We start from the raw sequence: 24,515 nt of genomic DNA on the forward strand, positions 1-24,515 counted from the left end.
ATGTTGTTACACAAGCAGATGATTTTGAAGGTAGAGATGACTTCTCTGATAGAATCAATGATCTCTGAGACTCTAGGGAGCCTTGGGTTACAATTAAGTATGTATTTAGGACTTCTCTTCAATTTCATGTGTAGTTAAGGAACTATTTAGTCCGGATTACCTATGTTTTAGTTTGAAACCTTTTGGAATTGTAATTGCTGAACACTTTTGTGTATGTAAGCTTAACTTTTCTAATATCAGTTGGCATGTTTAGTAACTCAATTTCTTCCTCTTTTACCTCAAATAACTTGTATGTCTATCTTGAAGAGATTCATATGAAAAAGTAGGTGGCAAAAACAGAAAAAGCTTCCTATTTGTGTTCTATGAGGAAATCAAATTCCTCACATAATTGTATCTACAAGGAATATACATTCTTTGCAATAGCCAATTTACGAGGAAAATGTATTCCTCACATTAGTTGATCTGTGAGGAATAGTATTCATCACAATTGTAAATTAGTGAGGAATTGTGATTCTTTGCAATTAATAATCAGTAAGGAATTTATATTCCTCGCAATTACCAATTTGTGACGAAATTGAGAATCCTCACATATTGTAATCTGTGAGGGGGTTTACGCAAGGAAAATTTGCGACGAACAGATTTCCTCGCTCATTAGTTTAAGCGAGGAATATAGATATTTTGCAAGGAAATTTATTCGTCGCATTTTACGTTTTTTGTTGTAGTGACACATGGGACGGGCCTTACGTTCTTAAGACTTGATCCCACGCAAGTCCCGTCGTAGATAGGACCGGGACGAGACGGGCCCAATCCCGCCATCCCGGCTCAATATCAAAACTCCAAACTAGAAATAAAGAAAAAGAAATTTGATGACCTCACAGAGATACACATATATAACCTAGTTCTACATCAATTAGACAATTACTCAATTACATAACCGGTACGGTTGCAACAGACTTCCTTTTCCTTTTCACTTTTGCAATTGGAGGTCTTATGCTAGAAACAGGAACTTAGAAACAGATATATACAAACACTAGAAAGTAGAAACTATTCAGAAATATAAGATCACTTCCTTACGCTTGGTTTCTGTAAACCTCAGGGGATCTAACTCATAAGTACTCATAAGCAGTTGGATATCTAAGAACCTCAGAAGAACAGCTACAATATGATCACATTAAAGTATACATAAATCTGATCACAGCTGGATAAATTAAGTATACATAAATCCTAATACAACAAGAACAACTACAATATGATCACATTAACCTGTTACTGATTCATTCATTTTAAGAGAATGTATAATAAGATCATATATGAAGTACTTATTTTGAGATAAGAGAACGTACAATAAGATCATGTATAATTACCAGTACCCAATAGCCTCACCTTTACTTTGAGGTTTGGCTGGATTGGAATTTCAAGTAGCATCATCGATTGAGGTTTTGAGGTTTGGTTGGATTGAGGTTTTGGGTTCGCTCGATTTCGCGTTTTAGGATGAAACTGAAAGAGTGAAAGATTGCAGAAACTTTAGAGGTGAGTTAGTATTAGGGTTCAAAAATCAAAGGTCGAGATCAAAACATTTAAGAAAACCAACAGCTCAGATTAGTTTATATTTTACATGGGATGGGATGGGCCTGACGGGCCTCAACTTTTCAGTCCCGCGTCTAGTCCTGTTGATTTTCTATAAGACGGGATGGGACGGGCCTAGTGTTTTTAGACTTAGATCCCGTCCCATCTCATCAAATTTCAGGACGGGACCAGAATTTAGGTTTTTTATGCCCTCCCCTACTTAAATTTTTTTTAATACCTAAACTATCATCATGTTCGCATGAGCATTAATCAAACGACTTAGCTTCTTGTACAACATGTTTGCTACTAGCCTACTACACTATTAGAATGCGGCTTAGCTAAATTACAACATCCGGTCACTAACTCATCAAGATATTCATGCTAAGTCATACTTAGATTTATCAAAAAATGGTTGAGCATGAATCTCTTGGTCAGTTAGTGACCGTATATACACTACAACACGTTATACACTCGAGTGGCCCGTTTCAATTACATACTGGGTCCAGTCCACCAGGCCCAGCCCAACTGAGTAGCCTGCCACAAAGCTCTAGACTTTTACCTTTTGCCGGATCACCGCCTTCACTCGTCAGTCGTCACTCTTCCTTCTTCTTCCTGTTAACTTTACACTTAAACTGCAGACTTCCACAGACTCTTCAATTCTCCTTTTATTGATCAAATACTGTGACTTCAGGACTCAGGTACATCTAATCTTATCGCTTATCAATCAGTCTCAAGTTCCAGTGATTATTATCTTTCATTCTCTTTCAAATTTGTTAAGTGCTCTCATTTCTGTTAACTTCGGTCTTTAAATATTCAAAAGAAGTTTCTCACAATGTCTCTTTGATACTTTGGTCGAATTGCTGTTTGGGGTTACTATTTGCTCATTGATTTGTGTTCGAGCGTATTTGGCGTTGTCGTAAATCAAGGAATTCCATTTTTTTTGTTTGTTTAGTGCCTTTCTTTGATGCACGGATTTGGGGTATTCATATTCATATGGCCGTGTTTGTTTCGCTTCATATAAGGGCTAGATAGGAAAATATATATCATGTCGACGCGCGGATATGATCGGGGCAGAAATCTCGTATCTTGTCAGACCTAGATAAAAAATCCAGTTAGAATGGTGTTATATATTTTATCCGGCTTCATTTCTGTCTTTCGCGACTGATGCCGACAATCGCGAAACCCATCTATTCCTCTGCGAGCTCCATTCATATACCTGCTCCGTTCCCATTTTCCGGTCAGCTTCGACCATTTGCGACTGCAGCCGACCTTCTCCAACCATCTTTCTCATTTTGGTGTCTTCTGGGTAAATTTCTCTTCAATTTTAACCTCTTGTTTATGGATCTTAGCTGTTATTTTCTCAAAGAGATTCATCTTCAGTCTAATGTAATTAATTTCTCTCTCAATTTGATGGGTTTCGTCCATTTTATCTGGTATTGTTAACGTAATTCATGGGTAATATGAATTTTCTAGTAAAATTGCGGTTTGTATTCATTCTAGTGATTCTGTAGTGACCTGAAATATAAAGGTTCATGGACTCAAGTAAGGTTCATGGGTACTTGTTTATCTTCTGGTAATCTTTCACCCTGTTTGAGTCTTTGTTACTGCAACTAACTTGCTAGTTGTCGTTTGATCAACTCCACAACCTTGAATTTGATTTAGTTACTGCAAGTTACAACAATTGTGTCATGCTTGTTTCCTTGAAATCATTCATGTGCTACATAGATTGCCAAATATCTTGAAAGATTAGGTGTTTAACACATTAATTGTTCACCTGATATAGAGTTATCTGTATATATGGAAGCTTGCCATGTTCAAAGATAAAGAATATGGTTTATCACTATGTACCATGTCTTCTATCACTCAAGGCTTCATGTAAAAGATTATACCAAACAACGATGATCATACCAAATTAGAGAGTTCTTCTTCTTTCTTTTTTTTTTTTTTCTTTTTTCTTTTTGTAAGTTAGATAGTTCTTTCTTAGGTGTTCAAATTAGATAAAAAGAGGTTTTTTTCTTGAGTTATCAATTGATCCATTTTAGTTATTAATTAATAATTATATGTCCTCCCTATGAATATTGTCGATCTCATATTTTAGCTTATGAGTGCTTTATTTTTATTTCTGTATCTAATTATTATAAGTGCTTGACAAGAAAAGAAAAAAAAGATTAATAAGAAGAAAATGTTACAATGACATGAAAATATAAAAAATAAAAAAATACTAAGAGAAAAAAATGTTTATAATGGCAGATTTTAATCAAAAGAAAAAAAAGGCAAATTTTTGGCTTATCCAATCAGCCACACCAAACGTGTTATAGGAAAGGAGTTGGAGATCTCCAATCCAATCTTAGTCAAGTCAGATCAGGAATGGATTTGAAATCAAATCCAATACGGTGTACCAAACACAGCCATTGGGTTTGTAATTAGTACTGTGATCTTGGATTTTGATATTGGGTTTTGTATTTGTATTTTTGATTCTTTTATTTGCTAATTGATTTCATTTTTGCAGCATTTCATTCTCTTCTAATTCAATTGTATTTTCGTTATAGCTTTACATTCAAATGTGAAGAAGGTGATTGAATTGAATGATATAAATCAAGAAAAGAATGTGGCTTTTGAATTATGCCAAATCTCAACAAAAGGTTTATTGTGCAGGAAATAAAGGAGTTTGTTTTGAGCTAGAGCGAAAGGTTCAGTTGATATTAAGCTTTTATTCAAGATCGACAACATCAATTGCTGGGTAAAGGTATAGTTTTTTTTTTTTTTTTTTTTTTTGCCCCCAATCTTGGCTACAATATTGCTGTCTATTTGCTTTAAATTCCTCAATATATTCGTTTTTAAACATGTGTTCTCTTTTATATTTGTCAATCTGTTGCAAAGCTGAAATACATACAAGAAATTATATGCAGGTCTTCCAGTGGAAGACACCGGATGTTATTACATTCAAACTCCCGCGTTCTGTTTTAGTTTAAATCGAAATTTGAAATGTTTGTAGAGTCCTTAGACACCGTTTATAGACTCTGTAAATTCAGCTTTTGGATGTCTGTCATAAAGATGAAGTTTTGTCTGCCAATTGATAGTTTCATTTGATCATATTGTGTTGCATTACTACAATTGATAGATATTGCTTTTTATTTTTTTTTATCTCCGTATGAATGTAGAGTATACTGCTGCATCAATATGATCATACCATTTCATCCAATTTATAACTAATATAAGGGTAAATTGGAGGCCTTCATTTTTTTTTTCTATAGGTTTAACTTTTTTGAATGCCAATTTCTATAGATATGGTTATTATTGAGCTCAATGCCGCAAATTCAAAGTCTCATAATGGATAGAGAGTGTCAAATACCAGATAATAGTTTTTTTTTTAATTTTCTTAAATACCAGTTATGAATGATTTGGTGTCGGGCCTGATTATAAATTAAGTATCTGTTACAATTTTGGTTTCCGTCACCCCGCAACAGTGCACAGGCTTTTTGTCTAGTAAATACTAAACGTTGGATGTGTTGGTACATTGAAAGAATGTCTTAAGGAAAATTGGTTGGTCCTTTTATCTGCAACAGTTCTACACCATAATAATTTTACTGAATGGAACCATGTTATGATCTCAGCATCTTTTAAAACACAGTTTACCAAAGACTGCTGGTTTACTTCTATGACATCTATTTTGCAGAAGAAAGAAAATTCACATAATTTATTCGATGCTAAGAACCATCTCTATCAACCGGACTCCTCTGAGGTCCCTCTTCCAAAACCGAGTTCCTCATTGTTCATTCCCGAACCAAACCCCATCACCGCCATCCACCTCTTCCAGTTTGTTCTCCTATTCTCTTTACTCAACGTCATCAAAGCAAGTGAAGGAGGACAGAAATGAGGTCGTTTCGCTTTTGAACAGAGATCCAAATGCCCCTCCAAGGCTATTTGTGGTCCAGCCCCGGCTTCGTCCTGATTCTATCTTGCAGGCCAAGCTCAATGAAGCTCTCAGCCTCGCCAACTCTCTTGAAGAACAGCGAGATGGATCATTTGGTAACAATTTGTGCGATAAGGAAACACCACCACACGTTGTTGTTCAAAACCCACTAGCAAGGCACCAAACTCGTGCAGGTCAGCTTTCACATTCTCTTTTGATTCAATTCTGTGATTCTTATTTCAATTTTGATTTGATGGATTGCAGATATGTCATCTGTTTTAGTGACTGAAAATATTCACAATTACATTTTGTACAGATACATATTTTGGAAAAGGAACTTTGGAAGCTGTTAAGTGTTATCTGAATGCTGCGGAAGAGAAGGAAAGACATTTTTTATCTTTGATTTATTTATTTATCTCGTCAGATTTAGTCCGCATCGTATGTTATGCTCATGTGCATTTTGAAATCAACAGGGTGAAGTGGATGCTATTTTTGTGAATACAACTCTGTCTGGAATTCAACAGAGGAACTTGGAGGCAAGTAGTTCTGCTTATTCGATTTGCTTCCTTTTTTTGGTGGATGATGAAATTGATTTTTAGTAGTCCTGTTCTGATTGACAGAGATTGCTGGGAAAACCAGTCTTGGACCGTGTGGGTCTTATAATAGAGATTTTCAATGCTCATGCCTGCACAAAGGAGGGAAAGCTGCAGGTATCATTGCAAACTTTAGTTGAGTTAGTATGCTAGAGGGACTTTTGAATGACCTTTGGCCATGGGCCCCTTTTTCAGGCCGAGTTAGCTGCACTGATGTATAAGAAATCAAGACTTATACGAATGCGTGGCCCAGGTGGACGCTTAGGTTTTGGAATGAGCGGAGAAGCCGAAATTGTTAGCGCGCGAGGGTAATGTAGTATTATAATTTGGAAAAATATATAGACTAAACATTTAACCAAGTCTGTGGCACATAGAACTATAAGAAATGATTTTGACTGTTGATGGTACTATTTCAGGAGAGGAAGTGCTGGAGCTGGATTCATTAGTGGTGCAGGAGAATCTGAACTTCAACTTCAAAGACGAAGGTTCATTTCATGATACTGATATCTTACGTTATCTCTATGCTGGACACAATAGTTTTTATGTTCCCTTGACTGCAAGTGGCTCTTTCCTAGCTTTTGAAGTCAAAGAAATCATTTTTTTGTTGTTTCATACATTCAGATGTTTGATAAGGTTCTTGCTAAAATATAATTGGAGAGTTTACACCAATCTAAATGGCAGTTTGCATGTATCAGCCACTTACAACCTGATGATGAAAGTTCTTCTCTTTTATTTTGCGTTGTGGTTTTCTTTTACAGTTCTTTTTCTTTCCTTCATTGAAGTTTATAGTTGAGTATATTATTGAAAACCAGATTCTTAGAAGTGCTGCATTAAGAACTGCTATATGGTCATCGTTATGGCATATGTCTCCTTGCATACTTACATGCACTCAATATCGCTATTGTCTCAGAATTATGGAAAGGAGGAGTAGTCTGCTAGAACAGATTAAGGATGTTCGTCGTACTCGAGCTGTGCAACGCGCTTCTCGCAAGAGGCATGGAAGCTCTGGTCAAGGTTTAGTTACCGTTGCTGTTGTGGGGTATACAAATGCTGTACGTGGTGTAGTTTTTTTGGTTTTGTTTGTTCTTTTTGTATTACACAAGGGTCTGAAATATTTCACTGCTTGTGACAGGGGAAATCCACATTGGTCAGTGCCCTTTCTCATAGTGATCTCTACAGTGATTCTCGGTAAAATATTTGACTTAATAGAGTACTCTTTAATAGTAAATTATTTGGTATCTAAGCCATGATCTTCATTTTCAAAATCTTGTGGATGTATTGTATTTTGCAGATTGTTTGCAACAGTTGATCCTAGATTGAGAAGTGTACGTCTTCCTTCAGGGTAATGTGGTTGAAACTTGAATCTGACAACTATTTTTATTGCTAATGTACTTTGACATTGTACTGATGGTTTTTATTGGATGACTTTCTAGAGCTTCTTTCTCACTTATTCTGAGTTTCAAATGTTCAGGAAGAAAGTGCTTGTTAGCGATACAGTAGGATTTATTTCAGATTTGCCAGTGCAGGTATGGAAACCATGTTCTCTACTTTCCTTATTTACTCTATCTTGTCTTTAATTTTAATCCTCTTCATTACCTTTGTAAAACTTGCTTGTGCAGTTAGTGGAAGCATTTCATGCGACTTTAGAAGAAGTTGCAGAGGCTGATCTGCTTGTGGTACGATTACTTCTCCTTTATTTCAGGTCGTTTGCATTTATATACAAACGAGATCTTATGATAACACATTAAGATATGCAAAAATGAAATCAATCTTTGACATGTCCCTGAGCTTCTATTTTGATATCATACATCATATGATATGAATTGACAATGAAGCACATAGAACACAGTAGGGAGATGAAATATTCACTGATAGTTAATGTGATAGTAGTGTGGTACACATGACATGTCTGATGGTGATAGCTTTATCCTTGCAGCATGTGTTGGATTGCACTGCTCCTAATCTTGAGGAGCACCGATCAACTGTATTACATGTCCTTGAGCAAATTGGCGTATCCAGGGAGAAGCTTGAGAATATGATTGAAGTTTGGAATAAGGTATCGGTACTGTTCCCATTGTACACTTTCTGAACATAAATAAACCTAAAAGAACTGATGCTACTGTGTCTTTTTTGATTCTGCAGATTGACAATGAGGGAGAGGATGGGGGAATGGATGTTAAGGAATCTCTTGAGGATGGTGAAGATGGTGAGGTGAGCAGCCTTTCAGGAGAAGATAACTATGTGGAATCTGAGCTATCACCAGGAGAAGCAAACTATAAGGCTGATGATCCTTTGTCTGAGATGTCAGCGGAGAATCTTGAAGCCATGGATGACCAAGAACTCAATTACCAATTAGAAGATAATCAAGATCCTTGGGTTGAAGGTGGTTTGGGTGTGGGCTCGAACACTGCTGATGACCAACAAAGTGAGTACCTTAAGGACTGGGCCGTAGATAAGGAATTGCAATCACAAGTTCCATCCGGTCCACATGTTAGAACATCTGCCATAACTGGAGTTGGCTTGCAAGAGTTGTTGGAGCTCATTGACGAGAAACTGAAGGTCCCGAATGTCGTACAAAAGGGTGTATTTGATCGAAAATGGAGGCCCCCTCGCACAGAGGAGGAGGGTATAGTAGCTGAACAATGATAAATGCATGTGAAGATGTTTGTTCAATTATGCTATCCCTGAAGGACAGGGGTAACCGACAACTATAGAGCAATTCTTCAGGAAGCAATGGTGGTGGCTCATGGCAGAATAAATGTCAACAAAGGACTCTGAAGATATTCTAGCATCCAAGTTTCTTCCAAGTACATCAGTTTGAACATTTCGTCAAGCTTTAGCCGTTGGGAGGCTCCTTCCCTTGTGTGTTTGTACCCTAGTAGAAAATAAAAGCAATTTTTTTTTTTCTCAATAGAGAAAAGCAATTTTGGTTGAAGAAATGTGGAATGTGTCTTACACATCTCTTCTCTTGTAGTTTTGTTTAGTTTTTTTATACTTTAATTTTTAATTAACATCTTTATAGCTATAATGTTTAAAAAAGGCCACACCCCCTCTTTTTATATGCGTGTGATAGGTGGATAGGAGATTCTTCCTATTCTCTTAAAATAAGAAAAATGAAAATAAAATACAAAGGAGAGGGATTAAGCTAAAATCTCACAAAAATTATTAGACACCCATAATACTAGTGGAAATAAAAGTTCGGGAGACTTCTTCAGTTGTGTTGATTACAATGTATATGTACCAAACCATGCCTGCAAGGAAATATCTAAAATAAGCGAAAATTCATTTGAGAAATACGATATAAGCAAATTAATGCGAAACACCCTAAATCAAGAATGAGAGAAGAATCCACATTCCAACCAAATGGAATGCCACCCGAAAAATGGAATGAGATTTAGATCAAAATCCACTAAAATTTTGTAATTAATAAAAATGAGGAACATAATGCCCAGACTACCCCACACCCATCAGAAGGCAAAAGATCACCCGCCGACACTAGTATGGCGCGTTCCTTTGAGCCATTCATAATTACGACGTACACCCACAATTATATATCTACGTACACACCGCCCATATATAATACGACACACACCATTCCCACTACACAAGTCTCTCTCTCTCTCTCTCAGGCTATAAGCTAAAGCCAAATCCAAAGAGAGAAAAATAGAAGCCCTTTTTTCTTTTCCTCTCTGTTTCTCCTTTTCGTTTCACAGATCTAAGATCCAGAAGCATTGCCAATCCCTAAACTCGTCAATGTGCTGCTGACGTCCTGCTGATCTCAGGTCAGTTCATTCATTCCGATTCCGTTTCCGATTGAAATTTGTTTTGTTTCGCGCGAAAAATCAGAACCGGAATCCCGAGCTGTTTCCGTTCGCATTTCGCTACCTGGATCTGTGTTTCCGTTGTTTTCGATTTGTAACACTCTGTAATTTTGCAGTGTAGAACATTTTTGGATTCATTTCCTGCGAAGAAGAAGCAGCAGTCATGTCGCGGAGGCAGGTGGGATCCACGCGCCGGAACGGCAACTTTCCGTTTGCCGGAGCCTTCAACTCGAAATCGAAATCATCTCCCTTGTTATCCATAGGGCTTGTAGTTGTGGTAAGGTTTTGTTGATTCAATGTGTGTGAATTTGATTGTATAAATCATTGTGTTTCGAAATTTAATAGGATGTGTTCGTTATTTTGGTTGAAATGTGCAGGGAGCTATTCTTCTAATCGGCTATGTTTATAAAGGCTCAGGTTTGTGTCAATTTCTAGCTTGCGTTAAGTTTAGTTGTTTTGTCAATCAGTTAGAATTGGAAGGATCATTATGGAATTTCAATTATTCGAGTTACTTGTTATCTAGTTTGATACAAGTTAACTGATTGAAATGCTCTGATCTTGAATTATTTTCAGGTGCCTTTGGGGGTAGCAAGATAGTTAGCAGAGTTGAAGGTAGTTATTCGGATTTTTAACTTTTGTTTTTCTCGATGGTTTCTAGATTTTATGTTATTCCGCTTCTCATGTTTGTCTTGCGGGCTTTTCTATGCGTTATGATATGTCGTTTTAAGTTTACGGATTTGGATCTGTCAGATTTTCTTTTTGTACTGATATCAGACTGTCATTTTCTTTTCTAATTAGGGGACTTCTCATGCACGTTGGAAGTTCAAAGAGCGATACCGTATCTGCAGAAAGCGTATAGTGGAAGCATGCACAAAGTTCTGCACATTGGCCCTGATACTTGTTCAGTTGTCTCTGCGTTGTTGAAAGAGCAGGAAACTGAAGCATGGGGTGTGGAACCATATGAGATAGAGGATACTGATAGCCATTGCAAGAGTCTTATACGCAAAGGCATTGTGCGTGTGGCTGACATTAAGTTCCCTCTACCATACAAAGCAAAGTCCTTCTCTCTTGTGATTGTTTCAGATGCTTTGGATTACCTCTCCCCGAAATATCTGAATAAGACTCTTCCAGAAATTGCAAGGGTGTCTATTGATGGTCTTGTTATTTTTTCAGGTAACCATTTTGTATATATTTATAGCCTCTGAAGTAGTGTAGCATCTTCATATATTCTGTAGATTAGAATTTCGTCAAAAACTAATTCAGACTACATGAGGTAGCTGCGCTCTAGCAGTGCTCTTTGATCTATGCATCAGATCTTAAATGAATTTAAAGATGGTTAGCAATTTTTGTCCTTGCAGACAGATGTACATACCCCAGCAGAATGCTTTGATCTTAGTGGATTCTATAGGTCTTGGCTTTTGATAATCTATACTAATGATACTGAACTCGAAGTACCCTGATTCTAAAACCATTTCATCATAATTTAGAGCTCTTGGAGCGTATTGTACACAAATGATTAAGTTATTAATTCTTTCCCTCTTTGTTATTTTTTAGGACAGATTACACTCAATGTCTTAGCTTACTGGTTTCTCATTATATTTGACATTATGGTATACACAAAAAGTATTGTAGTTTTGCTTGATCTTTATCATGGAAATACTGATTTTTGAAATCATTGCTATTTCTTTTTTGTTAGGTTTCCCTGGTCAACAGAAAGCTAAACTATCTGAGTTATCGAAATTTGGACGTCCTGTAAGTATTTCTGTTGTTCTGTTATCTCTGCAAGTTACTTCTGATTGTTTTCAATTATCTATCTTTTACTGTTCTGAATCTGGAAGAGCATATATCAGTAGGACACTAGGATGTCATTACTCAATATGCATACAAATGACTGGAATTTAAGATTTTAAGCGTGATCTTAATATCAGAGACTCTAAGTATGATCTTACCAAGTGTATGATTGGTGGGGCAGCATAAAGCTGGTCATGGTCCTTCTACGCTTTAATAATAATAGGAGATTTAGAATAGATGGGAACCTGGTCCTCTTAGATTTGAGTTGTTAAAGCAATCAACCTTTTGATCTATACCCTTTAATAATAATAGGAGATTTAGAATAGATGGGAACCTGGTCCTCTTAGATTTTAGTTGTTAAAGCAACCAGCCTTTTGATCTGGATCACGTCTTTGTATGATTTGTTCCGTCTACAGAAGAGCTTTTTATTTATTTTTTGGAGGGTAATATTAGTTTGTATCTGATATTCGACCTTAATTTCAGCCTTTTGACTTGTTGACATATGTTTCACTTCATTAGGCCAAAATGAGGAGTACTTCTTGGTGGGTACGCTATTTTGTCCAGACCAGCTTAGAAGAAAATGAAGCTGCAAGCAAGAAGTTTGAGCAGGCAGCAACACAGGGGTCATACTCGCCAAGCTGTCAAGTGTTTCACCTTAACTCATATCACTAATATAGAGATCACAACACGTTGATTCATAAATTTTGGTACCGCAACAAGGCTGCCAAAGAGAAAAAGAATTTCTTAGCCGTCATTGAAAGCAGGTTATTTATTTAGCTGGCTGCTGGGTTATTTGAGGTAAAAGATATAGTAAAGGATGTCATATCTTCTGTTGTGAACATTCACCATTGGTGGACATAGTTGATGGAATATAGGGTAATATGTATGCTGATTCGATTGAATTTGTACTCTGCTTGATATAGTTATTGTATTCAACTATTCGTGAATTTGGTTTTCTGCAACTCACCGCGTTCGTTCTCTGCAACTCTGACTACCTAATTTCTGTGTATGGTAACTTATTAGCACTTGAATTTCTTTAAACAGAATTGTAATGAGCAACCCTGTTCAACAGGTCTATAACAAACCTTACTATTTGATGAGGAGAAGAAAAAGGAGCAGCCAGTTCTATCTTTTGACTTCATCTGGTAAACTTCTATTTTGATACATTAATCAGGATCAAGAATCCATAGGTCGCTGCAGAAGAACCAACTTAAATGCCCAACAAAATTGAGTTAACTTGTTGCAACAGCCACTTTAAAGCTAACTGCTTGCAGAAGCCGGTCTTCAATTTTCGTAAAAATAAAACTGAAGGTCATGCACTCATTACCAATAATCCCCACAAGAGCACTGCCCATCCTTAAAGCAATGAAACCTGTGGGCATCCCTCACAGTGATTTCCCTTCCAGCAATGGCAGAGATAAACTTGATTGCATTGTGGCAGTCACCGCATATCCTCAGGTTCTTCACCACCAGTATAGGCTCCCCTTCTCTAGTCGAGATCAAACCGAAAGCAACTGCTAACTTTTCACTGTGATGCCCTAACATTATCTCCTTCTCTCCTTCCACAGTTTCATCATCCTTTACCAAGGCCCATCTTACATCAGGCACGTACCCAGCTTTCTTCATCTTCCTTGACATCTCCTCCAAGTATTCATGAATTTCTTTAATCATTGGGTGGGAGCTTTCTTCAGCCACAAAAACATGTACCCTCTTATTCACCTCAATCCAACTTAAACCTGGTTTCTTCTTCACTCCTCTATCTCGCATCAACTTTCTCATTTTTGCTACCTCATCCCATTTTCCAGCTCTAGAGTACATATTCGACAGCATAACATATGGAACAGCATTTGTAGGTTCCAACTGAAGAAACTTATTGGCTGCCTCAACTGCTAGATCAATATTTCCATGCGTTCTACAGGCACTGAGTAATGTAGCCCAACCAATGGTGCCAGGGCTGAACGGCATCGCCTCAATGAGCCTCTCAGCTTCACCCAGTTTGCCTGCTCGACCTAAAAGATCAATCATGCATGAGTAATGTCCTACATCTGGTTTGATTCCGAACTTCTCCTGCATCATACTGAAGTACTTCCTACCCTCCTCCACTTTTCCAGTGTGAGCACAAGCAGAAAGGACAGAGATAAAGGTTATACTTGTAGGAACTACATTTGTCTGAAGCATATGTTCAAAAAGGCATAATGATTCCATCCCGATCCCATGCTGTGCATAACCTGCAATCATCGAATTCAAAGAGACAGTATTATGCTCCGGCATCCTATCAAATAACCTTCTTGCATCCTGAAGTTTCCCGCATTTTGAGTACATTGCAACTAGAGCATTGTTCACTGAAATTCTATTAGAAGGGATCTCAGATTTGATTGCCAGGGCATGTATCTGCTTCCCCTGGAAGGGCGACGACAAATTAGAGCATGCACTAACCACACAGACAAAACTGCAATCATCAGGGCAGTAACCAACACGTTGCATATGCCGCAAGCAATCAATAGCATCTTCAGAAAACTCGTCACTCTGAGAGTATCCGGAAATCATCGTGTTCCAAAGAACCAAATCCGGCGCAGGAATCTCTTCAAACACTTTCCTACATTCCGACATGCCACCAGCACACTTGGAATACAAATCAATCAGCCCACTCCCAACATGAGAATTCTGGTGAAAACCAGTTTTGATCAACTTAGCATGAAACTGAAGCCCACCCAACAAGTCCTCCACGCAAGTAAACGCAGTCAAAACACTAGCCAATGTAAACATGTCCACACTAAACCCCCTCCTCACCATCTCCTGAAACAGCCCCAACGCCTTCAACCCTTCTCGGTGCTGCCCATACGCCACAATCATTGAGTTCCATGTCACTTCATCTTGCATTCCTCCCATCAAACTAAACACCCTCTTCGCCTCCTCCAACAACCCATTTTTACTATAGTAACTCAGCAGTGCATTGCTCACTGAAACATACCAATCAAACCCCCCTCGAACCACCACACAATGCAACTGCCTGATCAAACCAACATCGTCGCAACACCCGGTGATCACCCCCGAGATAGTAAACCCATCCGGGTCTAAACCCACCTCTCTCATCCTACCAAACAACCCCAATGCCTTCTCAGTCTCACCCCTTTCGGCATAAGCCGAAATGAGAGTGTTGTAAGAGACCAAGTCCGGTTCAGGAATTTCGTCGAACAGTTGGTGTGCAAGTTTGGTCTGCGATTGTTTAGCATAGGCGGCGATGATGGCGTTGTAGGAGAAGACATTGGGGTCGTGAGTGGCGCAGAAGGCGTTGCGGGCGGAGAGGAGGCGGCGGGAATTGGAGTAGAGAAGGATGAAGTGGTTGGAAATGTAGGTGGAAGAAGGAATGAGGGACTTGAAGTAGAGGGCGTGGAGGGCTTTGCCTGTGTAAAGGTCTCTCTCGGCTATGCATGTCTTTAATACGTTGCGGAAGGTTTGGAATGTCCATGTCACTTGCTTCATCTAAAACAAACATATGGGAGAAAATCAATGCCGGTCATGTCTCTCACTCTTGGGCTGCATTTTTGTTTAAAAGGCGGCATATACTCGGTCGAGTCCGGAGGAGACCTCTTGATTCTAACAGGACAAATCTAAGAAATAAACCTAGTGACATGTGAATAATGGTTTCGCCGATGCAGTCAGCTGGTTGCGAAGCTTGGGAGATCAAGCATTGTTAGTAGTCGAGAGTTTTCAGTGTTTGAACTTCGAACACAATTGTATCTATTTCATTGCTTGTCCTCAGAGGTGGTCATGAGTGAAGTACGTGGTGTGTGAGCGTGTAAAATATGGGACTGCCAATGCTATCATCAACTATAACAGATTTATCGGTGAGGTCCATCCAACCGGAACACAAAGCTAGAGCGCTAGCTTAGGGTCCGGCCAGCAGACAGGTACTCCAAAGTACAAGGTTGGGTGCCTACATATCTTGAAAAGAAAAACCTTCAGGACGCAAAATCGATTGTAAATATGTAGAGACTCGTAGACTGATTCAAACTAACATTATAAAATTATACTTAAATTAAAGAGATGTATCCTCCTTTAATTATGTTCTCTATAGAAAGAAAGGAGGATATTAAGAGATGTACCCTATATCATGAAATAAACATCCCTTTAACGGAAAAAAGAAATGAGGGTATTAAGTTAAAAACAAATAAATCGCATGCGTGAGTACGTCTTTTCTGCACGTGCAGAAAGACTATTACTATATAATAAAAAGTCGTTAAACGTACAAAATGCAAATTAATTAAAGTCCATGAACAGAAAAGTACTGAACCAGCTATAAGAGATCATAAACATAAAACTCGCATAACCTTGTTTCAGTGGGTTATGAGTCTCTGGGCATTCGTTGGCATTCGTTCTTCCACCACATCATAATCATCCAACCTGAGTAAACTCTCTTCATATTCCAAACTTTGACATCCACTATCCATAAGCACATTTGTTTCAAGAACCACCCCATCATAACCGACCCTTATCGCCTCAGCGTCAGTCTTGTAAGTCCATTTCCCCACAAGCATACTATCCTCCATGACCAAGAGGGGTCTGAGTTTATAATTAAATATACCTAGGTATATTGGAAAACCTTAACCTACAAAATTTAGTCCAGAGTCACCCACCTCATATTCTCTCATCATCCACAAATCAATAGAGCTATTATATTCACCAAAATGTTTGTAACAATATGATTCATTCAAAAAACGATACAAACAGAGGCATTTTCCCATATAAACCGTGATACCGTCGAAAAGCTTATCGCCTTCATCAACGACAGGCATCGACATCCTCCGGAACTCCTCCTTTGCCAGATCAAATGCAAAGAGGATGACTTTATTACCACCAGACACACAAGCCAGTGAAGTGCCTCATTTAAAAGAATACCATTACACTCGATAAACATGTCCTTAGGGATTTCAATTGCTTTCCAGACTTGAGCTCTCCATGAGAAGATCTCAACCGCCACTTGTTTTCTTCTCCTTCTCTTTTCCGGCTACGAGAAATTTGAAGTCGTCAGTGGCAGATAAATAGCCACAACCATGGTACTCTATGTCATATGGTGTTGAGGAAACACGAGAATCGGGTATTTGTTTGAAAAATCTAGTTGGATGGGTTCCAAACATAGAAGTTTCCATCATCATCATAATTAACTGCACCTACCAAACCATTGCCTGAGCACAGTAAGACAATACCTCGTTGCTGTTTGAATGGGCAACTAAGCTTTCTGACTGTAGAATCATCTCCAAAGAACGGCGTCTTCAACTCCGACGAACTCAACCTATCTCTATTATCGTAGAGGAGGAGTCTACAACAACCAGGGGTTTGCTGCTCTATAGCTGTTTTGGAATGGGATTTGGCGAAATTTGAATCAGACAATATAATGGAACACCACTTTTTTGAAAGACAGGTGAATCGGAATAGAGATTTGACCGGCAATCTGTAGAAGATTCTCACTATAATATCTTCTGGTATGTGTTTTTCTGACATATTGCAGGTGTTTTCAGTTTTGCCGGATCCACTCTAGCGATGGTAACGAGAAGAATGTGCTTAATTTGACTAAAGTTGCTGTTAGGACTGTTATGACTGAGTCTGCATTTAGTTGTTGCTTCTGTTAATAATTCCCTTGTTTGTAGGGATGTAGGTTAGGTTTGATTCATTCCTGTAACAGATTGACCACATCTTTAGGCTATGAGATTGTGGTGGCCTAGTTTTTGCTTTTCTGTTTTGTAAGGCTTGTATAAAGCCGTGGTATCATTCATTGAATAAACACAAGCTTTGAATTCTATCTTAGTTGAGTTGATTGTTCAGAGCTCTAATACACAACAAAGTGGTATCAGAGCCCCACATAGGGGCCTGATCTGAGAGTGAGAGGTTAGGAACCGCAGTATCCTAACGAGAGAGCAAGAGTGAAACACTTGGTGTGTTTGAGTGAAACACTAAGAGGAGAAGAGTGCGTCAGAGATGGCAACTGCTGAAGGGAGCAATTTTGCTCAACCAAGCATTCCAAAATTCGATGGGGATTATGAGCATTGGAGTATGCTCATGGAGAATCTGTTGCGTCAAAAGAGTATTGGGGACTCATTGAAATAGGTTTTTCTGAACCGACAGATGTAGAAACGCTGACTGCAGCTCAAAGGAAAACTTTGGAGGAATTGAGGTTGAAGGATCTCAAGGCAAAGAATTATTTGTTTCAGTCCATTGACAAGTCCATTTTGAAGACCATTCTTCAAAAGGACACCTCCAAACAGCTGTGGGATCCTATGAAGAGGAAATATCAGGGGAATAGGAGAGTGAAGCGAGCTCATCTCCAAGCTTTGCGAAGAGATTTTGAGGTGTTAGAGATGAAGGTTGGAGAAATAGTTACAAGCTACTTCTCAAGGGTCATGGTTGTGGCCAATGATATGCGCAAATATAGAGAGGACATGCCGGACGTGAAGATTGTTGAAAAGATTTTGCGCACCTGACTGAGAAGTTCAACTATATTGTGTGCTCCATTGAAGAGTCGAAAAATACTGAGACTCTTTCTGTGGATGAGTTGTAGAGCTCGTTGCTTGTCCACGAGCAAAAATTCCGGAAGAATGGAGGTGATGAACAAGCCCTGAAAGTTATCGTTGAAGACACTTTTGGTGGTCAAGGAAGAGGACGTGGAGGCTTCAGCGGTAGGGGATGAGGTAGAGGAAGACAACTCCCTAACAAGGCTCTTGTAGAATGCTACAAGTGCCACAAGCTAGGACACTTTCAATATGAGTGCCCTAGTTGGGAAAAGGGTGCTCATTTTGCCGAACTTGACGAAGAAGAAGAGATGTTGTTGATGGCTCATGTGGATCTTCACAACTCTAGGAGAGAGGCAGTGTGGTTCCTGGACTCTGGTTGTAGCAATCATATGACTGGAGACAAGCAGTGGTTTGTTCATCTAGATGAGACTTTCAGACATACTGTGAAACTCGGCAACAACACCAAGATGACAGTAATGGGGAAAGGAAGCATCAAGTTGCGAGTCAATGGAATAAATCAGGTGATAACAGAGGTGTATTATTTGCCTGAGCTTAAGAATAATTTGCTTAGTATTGGTCAGCTGCAAGAACGAAAGTTGGCCATTCTAATACAATATGGAGTATGCAAGATTTATCATCCTGCTCGAGGACTAATTATGCAGACGCAGATGTCCGCTAATCGGATGTTAATTTGTTCTTCTTGCTGAAATGAACACACAAACTCAAGATTCAGTTCCTGCATGTTTCAAAGTCACATAAGAAGATCAAATTGATTTATGTCATCGTAGATTTGGCCACCTACATTTAAAGGGTTAGAGAACTCTGTCCTACAAGAAGATGGTGAAAGGCATGCCTTCTCTCATTCCTTCCTCAAAGGTGTGCACAATATGTATGGTAGGGAAGCAACATCGAGAGGTCATTCCCAAGAAGAGTTTGTGGAGAGCTACTCAGAAGCTGCAACTAGTACATGCTGATATCTGTGGCCCCATCACTCTTGAGTCCAACAGCCATAAAAGGTACATAATCACATTCATTGATGATTATAGCAGAAAGTTATGGACTTATTTTTTGAATCTCAAGTCAGAAGCACTTAGTATGTTCAAAAAGTTCAAAAGTCTGGTAGAGAAAGAAACTGGAAATGCTATATGCTGTCTTCAAACTGATAGAGGAGGAAAGTTCACCTCACGGAATTCAATGAGTATTGCAGCTCAAATGGTATTGCTAGACAACTTACCGCAAGCTACACTCCACAACAGAATGGCGTTGCGGAGCGAAAGAACCGGACGATCATGAACATGGTGCGATGTATGTTGACTGAGATGCTTGTTCCTAAAGAATTCTGGCCAGAAGCGGTTAATTGGACAGTTCACTTGCTCAACCGGTGTCTTACTCTTGCAGTGAAGGACAAGACACCAGAGGAGGCATGGTGTGAATTTAAACCTTCAGTGAACCATTTCAGGGTGTTTGGCTGTATCAGACATGTTCACATCCCCGACAAAAAAAGGCAGAAGCTTGATGACAAGAGTCTCCAGTGTGTTTTCTTGGGCTTGAGCGAGGAATCTAAAGCCTATAGAATGTATGATCCTGTTTCAAAGAAGGTGATTATTAGCAGGGACGTGGTATTTGAAGAGAACAAGAAGTGAGAATGGAGTAAAACAGTTGAAGGAGCTAGCAACACAGCCCTAGAGTGGAGCGATGATGAAGAGTAGCAAGGAAATGATGAAGAAAGTATTTGTGAAGAGGAAGAGCAGTTTGAAGTTTTAGCAAATGGTTCGGGTTCGACGTCAAATGATGGAGTTGAACATAGTCTTCCAAGTCTGGTTCAAGGGAGGTAAACAAGAGAAAGAAGGGTGCCATATTGGACGGAAGATTATGTAAGTGGTGAAGGTTTGTCTGAAGCAGAAGTGACTAATGAAGGTTTGTCTGAGGAAGAAGTGACTAATTTGATGATGTTTACTGCCTCCAATGATCCTGTGTCATTCGAAGAAGCTGCCAAGAGTCAGAGGTGGAGAGAAGCAATGGAGCAGGAGATTGAAGCTATTGAGAAAAATGGAACATGGGAATTGACTACTTTACCAGCTGGAGTGAAAAGGATAAGAGTAAAATGGGTGTTTAAGACCAAGTTAAATGAGAAGGGTGATGTTGAAAAGTACAAAGCAAGGCTTGTGGCCAAGGGATACACACAACAGCATGGGATCGACTATAATGAAATCTTTGCTCCGGTTGCTCGTTGGGACACCATATGTATGATCCTAGCTCGTGCTGCTTGCGAAGGATGGAGTGTGTACCAGCTCGATGTTAAGAGTGCTTTTCTTCATGGAGACTTAAATGAAGCTGTGTTTGTTGAGCAACCGCGGGGCTTTGAAGTGAAGGGGGAAGAAAACAAAGTATATAAGCTCAAGAAGGCGTTATACGGACTCAAGCAAGCTCCTCGGGCATGGTACAGCAAGCTAGAGTCTTATTTCTTGAAGGAAGGCTTTGAAAGGTGTCTTAGTGAGCATACTCTGTTTACAAAGGCAGAAGAAGGAGGGAAGTTGCTTGTGGTAGGTGTGTATGTTGATGATCTTATCTTTACTGGAAACGATGAAGCTATGTTTGAAGAGTTCAAGAGTTCTATGAAACGAGAGTTTGACATGTTTGATCTTGGGAGAATGAAATACTTTCTCGGTGTGGAAGTAGTGCAAGGCAGTAAGGGGATCTTCATCAACCAAAAGAAATATGCAAATGAGGTACTTGAAAGGTTTGGCATGGAGCGTCACAATTCAGTTAAAAATTCAATTGTACCAGGTTGTAAACTTGTGAAAGATGAAGGTGGAGTTGTTTTTGATGCAACTACTTACAAGCAAATGGTGGGCAGCCTTATGTACTTGACTGCCACTAGACCCGACTTGGCATATGTGGTGAGCCTAATAAGTAGATTCATGAAAAGGCCAACTAGTTTGCATCATCAAGCAGTGAAGAGGGTATTTCATTATTTAAGGGGAACCAGTGAGTTTGGAATCTTTTACAAAAGAGGTGGAGAAGAGAAGTTAGTAGCCTACTCAGATAGCGATTATGCCGGAGATGTTGAAGACCGGAAAAGCACATCGATCAGGGTATGTGTTCTTGCTTAGCTCAGGCGCAGTAGCATGGTCCTCAAAGAAGAAGCCAGTAGTCACTCTCACTACCACTGAAGCTGAGTTCATAGCAGCTGCTTCCTGTGCATGTCAGGGTGTGTGGATGCGTAGGATTCTTGAGAAGCTTGGTCATGAACAAAGTAAGTGCACTGATATTTATTGTGACAATAGCTTTGCTATTAAATTGTCAAAGAATCCTGTTATGCATGGTAGGAGTAAACACATTGATGTTAGATTTCATTTCTTCCGTGATTTGACAAAAGATGGGGTTGTGAAATTGGAGCATTATGGTTCGAAGGATCAGTTGGCAGACCTTATGACTAAACCTTTGAGACTTGAAGTGTTCGAGAGATTGAGAGAGCTACTTGGAGTTTGTGTGGCACCAGAGGTAAACTGACTGCTAATTGCATGTCAGTTTAAGGGAGGGTTTGTTAGGACTGTTATGACTGAGTCTGCATTTAGTTGTTGCTTATGTTAATAATTCCTTTGTTTGTAGGGATGTGGGTTAGGTTTGATTCATTCCTGTAACAGATTGACCACATCTTTTAGGCTATGAGATTGTGGTGGCTTAGTTTTTGTTTTTCTGTTTTGTAAGGCTTGTATAAAGCCGTGGTATCATTCATTGAATAAACACAAGCTTTGAATTCTATCTTAGTTGAGTTGATTGTTCAGAGCTCTAGTACACAACAGTTGCAAGTCCTGCATGTTTACTACACACGAATTTATAGCATGAACCAAAGGAACACAAAGACTTGAGGGAATAAAAAAATTAAATTCCATTCGGAATAGGATAAATTCATAAACCAAAGGAATACAAAGACTTATATGAATGAAGAAACAATATCTCATTCGGAATAGAAAACCTAATGGGACGTAGACAGACATCAGGCATGTTCTGAAGTAAATTCTATACAGTAAATGACAGATCAATATGTATGTATATGCTTTTACTTGTGATATTATGGCAAACATAAATTATCATAGACAAATTTTTCGTTGTTTCATTTTGAGTGGAATATAACAAATATTCTCAAAAAAAAAGGAAGTGGAATATAGCAAATAAATTAGTTTGATTCTCTAGGCAGCTTTTAACACACACACTCAGGATGAAGATCAATGTTAAAGACTCTCGACTTCCCCCACTAGATGAAGAGACTATTTTGATAAGGCTGGTTCAAGCAGTTACGATGGAGTTGCCATCTTGTGACACTTCAGGCTCATCTCCGAGATCAGGTAAAATACATGTGACCCTAGTTATAGAAAAAAAAAAAACAAATGAAACAATTACTATTTAAACATCCTAAAATCTGTGTACCTCTTTACTTATATATGCAGGATGGTTTGGTGTTCTACGTCTGCATTTTTCGGACATCTTTATTGGTATACGTGTTTCCAAACGAACAAATCTTCTTGGTCAAAAAAAGGAAAGCAAACATGTATACGTGTTTCCAAACGAACAAATCTTCTTGGTCAAAAAAAGGAAAGCAAACATGTATCGATTGAGTGTGCTGTATATATAGTGAACCTTGGCAAATATGTGTATCAAACATAGTTGCAAGCTATATTTTCCCGTGCTGAACTTCATTGGTCAGGATCATATGAATTGTAGGAAAATCGTATTCTTGAACGTATTTGATTGATGTTAGTCTTCTGGGAAAATCGTCTTCTAATACTCTTGGTTAATCTCATCACGTATTTCTTTAACATAAGGAAACTAATTATTATTATTATTATTAAATTTTTAGAATTATTTATTAATTTTAAAAACTACATATGCTGAAAGTTTTCAATTGAATGTGATAACTAACAATTTTGATATTAGATTTTGGTATAAATTTTTGATGCACGTCAGTACTCCAATCAAAATCCCCAACAGTGTGTTTGGATGCGGGTGAATTCTCGGGAATTTAATTAAAAATAAAGAATTCCTAATTTATTAGGATTGTTTCCCCCGTTTGAATTTTTATCCCGTGGTGGAATTAGCAATTTCCACAGGAAAATAATCATAGAATTTGGAAGCTTAAATTCCTAACTTGAATTCCTCACAAAATAGGTGTCATTTGTCAATCCATTGACTGAAGTTAGTCTAAATACAAATTCTTGTCATTTTAAAACTCTATGTCATGAAATCCAAACAACGGCATTCTTAATTAATGAAATTTAAATTCATGAAATTGTAATTCCTATGATTTTAAAATTTCTATGGAAATTGAAATTACTTTATCCAAACACAATAAGAATCCAAGGATCATCTAGTTAGGGGGTTTCCACTTGAAAAATTTCTTCTAGAGATTTAGTTGTAGATGCCTTTAAGGGAAAATATAAACAAAGGTAAAACAGCAACTAACATTCTTACTTATAGTTATTATCAGGCTTAAACATTCTTATTTATATAAAAAAGTACATATTTCCTTAATGGACTCATTTTTCGATCATATTTTTTTCATCTGCATTGTTCAGCATTTAGGAGGTATAAATGAATAGACATCTCTATAAATTTTTATCTAAACTGATAATCGTTAAGACATCCAAAACTAAGATTTATGACTAAAAACACGAACTATACAGGTTGAATAGTTTCGATTTGTTTATTGATTTAATTTATTTTCGATATCATAACGATCACTAAATTAGTTGAAAATTTATAAAGATGATATGCTTATATATAACTACAATTTAAACAGTTTGATCGAAAAATGGTTCAATTATAGAAAATGCGTAACTTGTCTCTTTTAGAAGTTTTGGACCTGAAAAGGCTTCTTCTTACTTAAATCAGTATTACATTCTTACTAATATTACTAAGGGAGCCCTTCTAGTGAGGACCCTTAAGTTGAGGACTTGGTGAGGACTTTTCGGCTTATCCCACATTTCGATCTTATATCCACATCTTGACCGTTCAGTTTATAGGTATTTATGAGTAGATCATTTCTCCAAATTTTCAGCTATATTAAAAATTATTAAGACATTCATAAGTGTGATTTATCAATTATGAACTTAAACGGTTCATATTTGACAGATTTAGTTCGTCCATTAATTTGATCTAGTTTGTTATCTTAACGAACACCAATTTGGCTGAAAATTTGTAGAAATGATCTACTCATATAAACTTAAAAACTGAATTGATGAGATGTCAAAATGTGATTGAAAATTGGGTTTTTTAAACCATAAACCGAAAAGTCCTCACCAAGTCCTCAACTTAAACGTCC

General features: G+C 38.1%; 4 protein-coding genes across 4 annotated transcripts in view; 2 read left to right on the forward strand and 2 right to left on the reverse strand.

Moving 5' to 3' along the window:
• Positions 1–2,848, reverse strand: part of LOC101300002 (probable pectinesterase 29-like) — a 9,787-nt gene extending 6,939 nt beyond the window's left edge. Inside the window, exon 1 of the mRNA XM_004289322.1 lies at positions 2,783–2,848. Within this exon, the coding sequence (XP_004289370.1) occupies positions 2,783–2,848 (66 nt within the window). The remainder of the gene's footprint in view (positions 1–2,782) is intronic.
• Positions 2,849–5,270: 2,422 nt separating this feature from the next.
• LOC101300293 (GTP-binding protein At3g49725, chloroplastic-like) lies at positions 5,271–9,133 on the forward strand. Its single transcript, XM_004289323.1, has 13 exons — positions 5,271–5,673; positions 5,796–5,858; positions 5,951–6,015; positions 6,100–6,189; positions 6,268–6,380; positions 6,489–6,557; positions 6,983–7,124; positions 7,205–7,260; positions 7,364–7,414; positions 7,544–7,598; positions 7,692–7,748; positions 8,009–8,128; positions 8,215–9,133. The coding sequence occupies exons 1-13, from the start codon at positions 5,271–5,273 to the stop codon at positions 8,716–8,718; spliced, it is 1,788 nt and encodes a 595-aa protein (XP_004289371.1). The 3' UTR covers positions 8,719–9,133.
• A 522-nt stretch (positions 9,134–9,655) lies between these two features.
• LOC101297186 (uncharacterized protein At3g49720-like) lies at positions 9,656–12,410 on the forward strand. The gene is made up of 7 exons (XM_004288234.1): positions 9,656–9,854; positions 10,010–10,170; positions 10,271–10,310; positions 10,467–10,505; positions 10,692–11,066; positions 11,590–11,645; positions 12,204–12,410. The coding sequence occupies exons 2-7, from the start codon at positions 10,057–10,059 to the stop codon at positions 12,354–12,356; spliced, it is 777 nt and encodes a 258-aa protein (XP_004288282.1). The 5' UTR covers positions 9,656–9,854; positions 10,010–10,056; the 3' UTR covers positions 12,357–12,410.
• A 597-nt stretch (positions 12,411–13,007) lies between these two features.
• Positions 13,008–15,167, reverse strand: LOC101297480 (pentatricopeptide repeat-containing protein At3g49710-like). Its single transcript, XM_004288235.1, has one exon. The coding sequence runs from the start codon at positions 15,165–15,167 to the stop codon at positions 13,008–13,010; it is 2,160 nt and encodes a 719-aa protein (XP_004288283.1).
• Between the last annotated feature and the right edge of the window lie 9,348 nt (positions 15,168–24,515).

Source organism: Fragaria vesca, linkage group LG1 (assembly GCF_000184155.1).
Source record: "Fragaria vesca subsp. vesca linkage group LG1, FraVesHawaii_1.0, whole genome shotgun sequence".
NCBI lineage: Eukaryota > Viridiplantae > Streptophyta > Magnoliopsida > Rosales > Rosaceae > Fragaria > Fragaria vesca.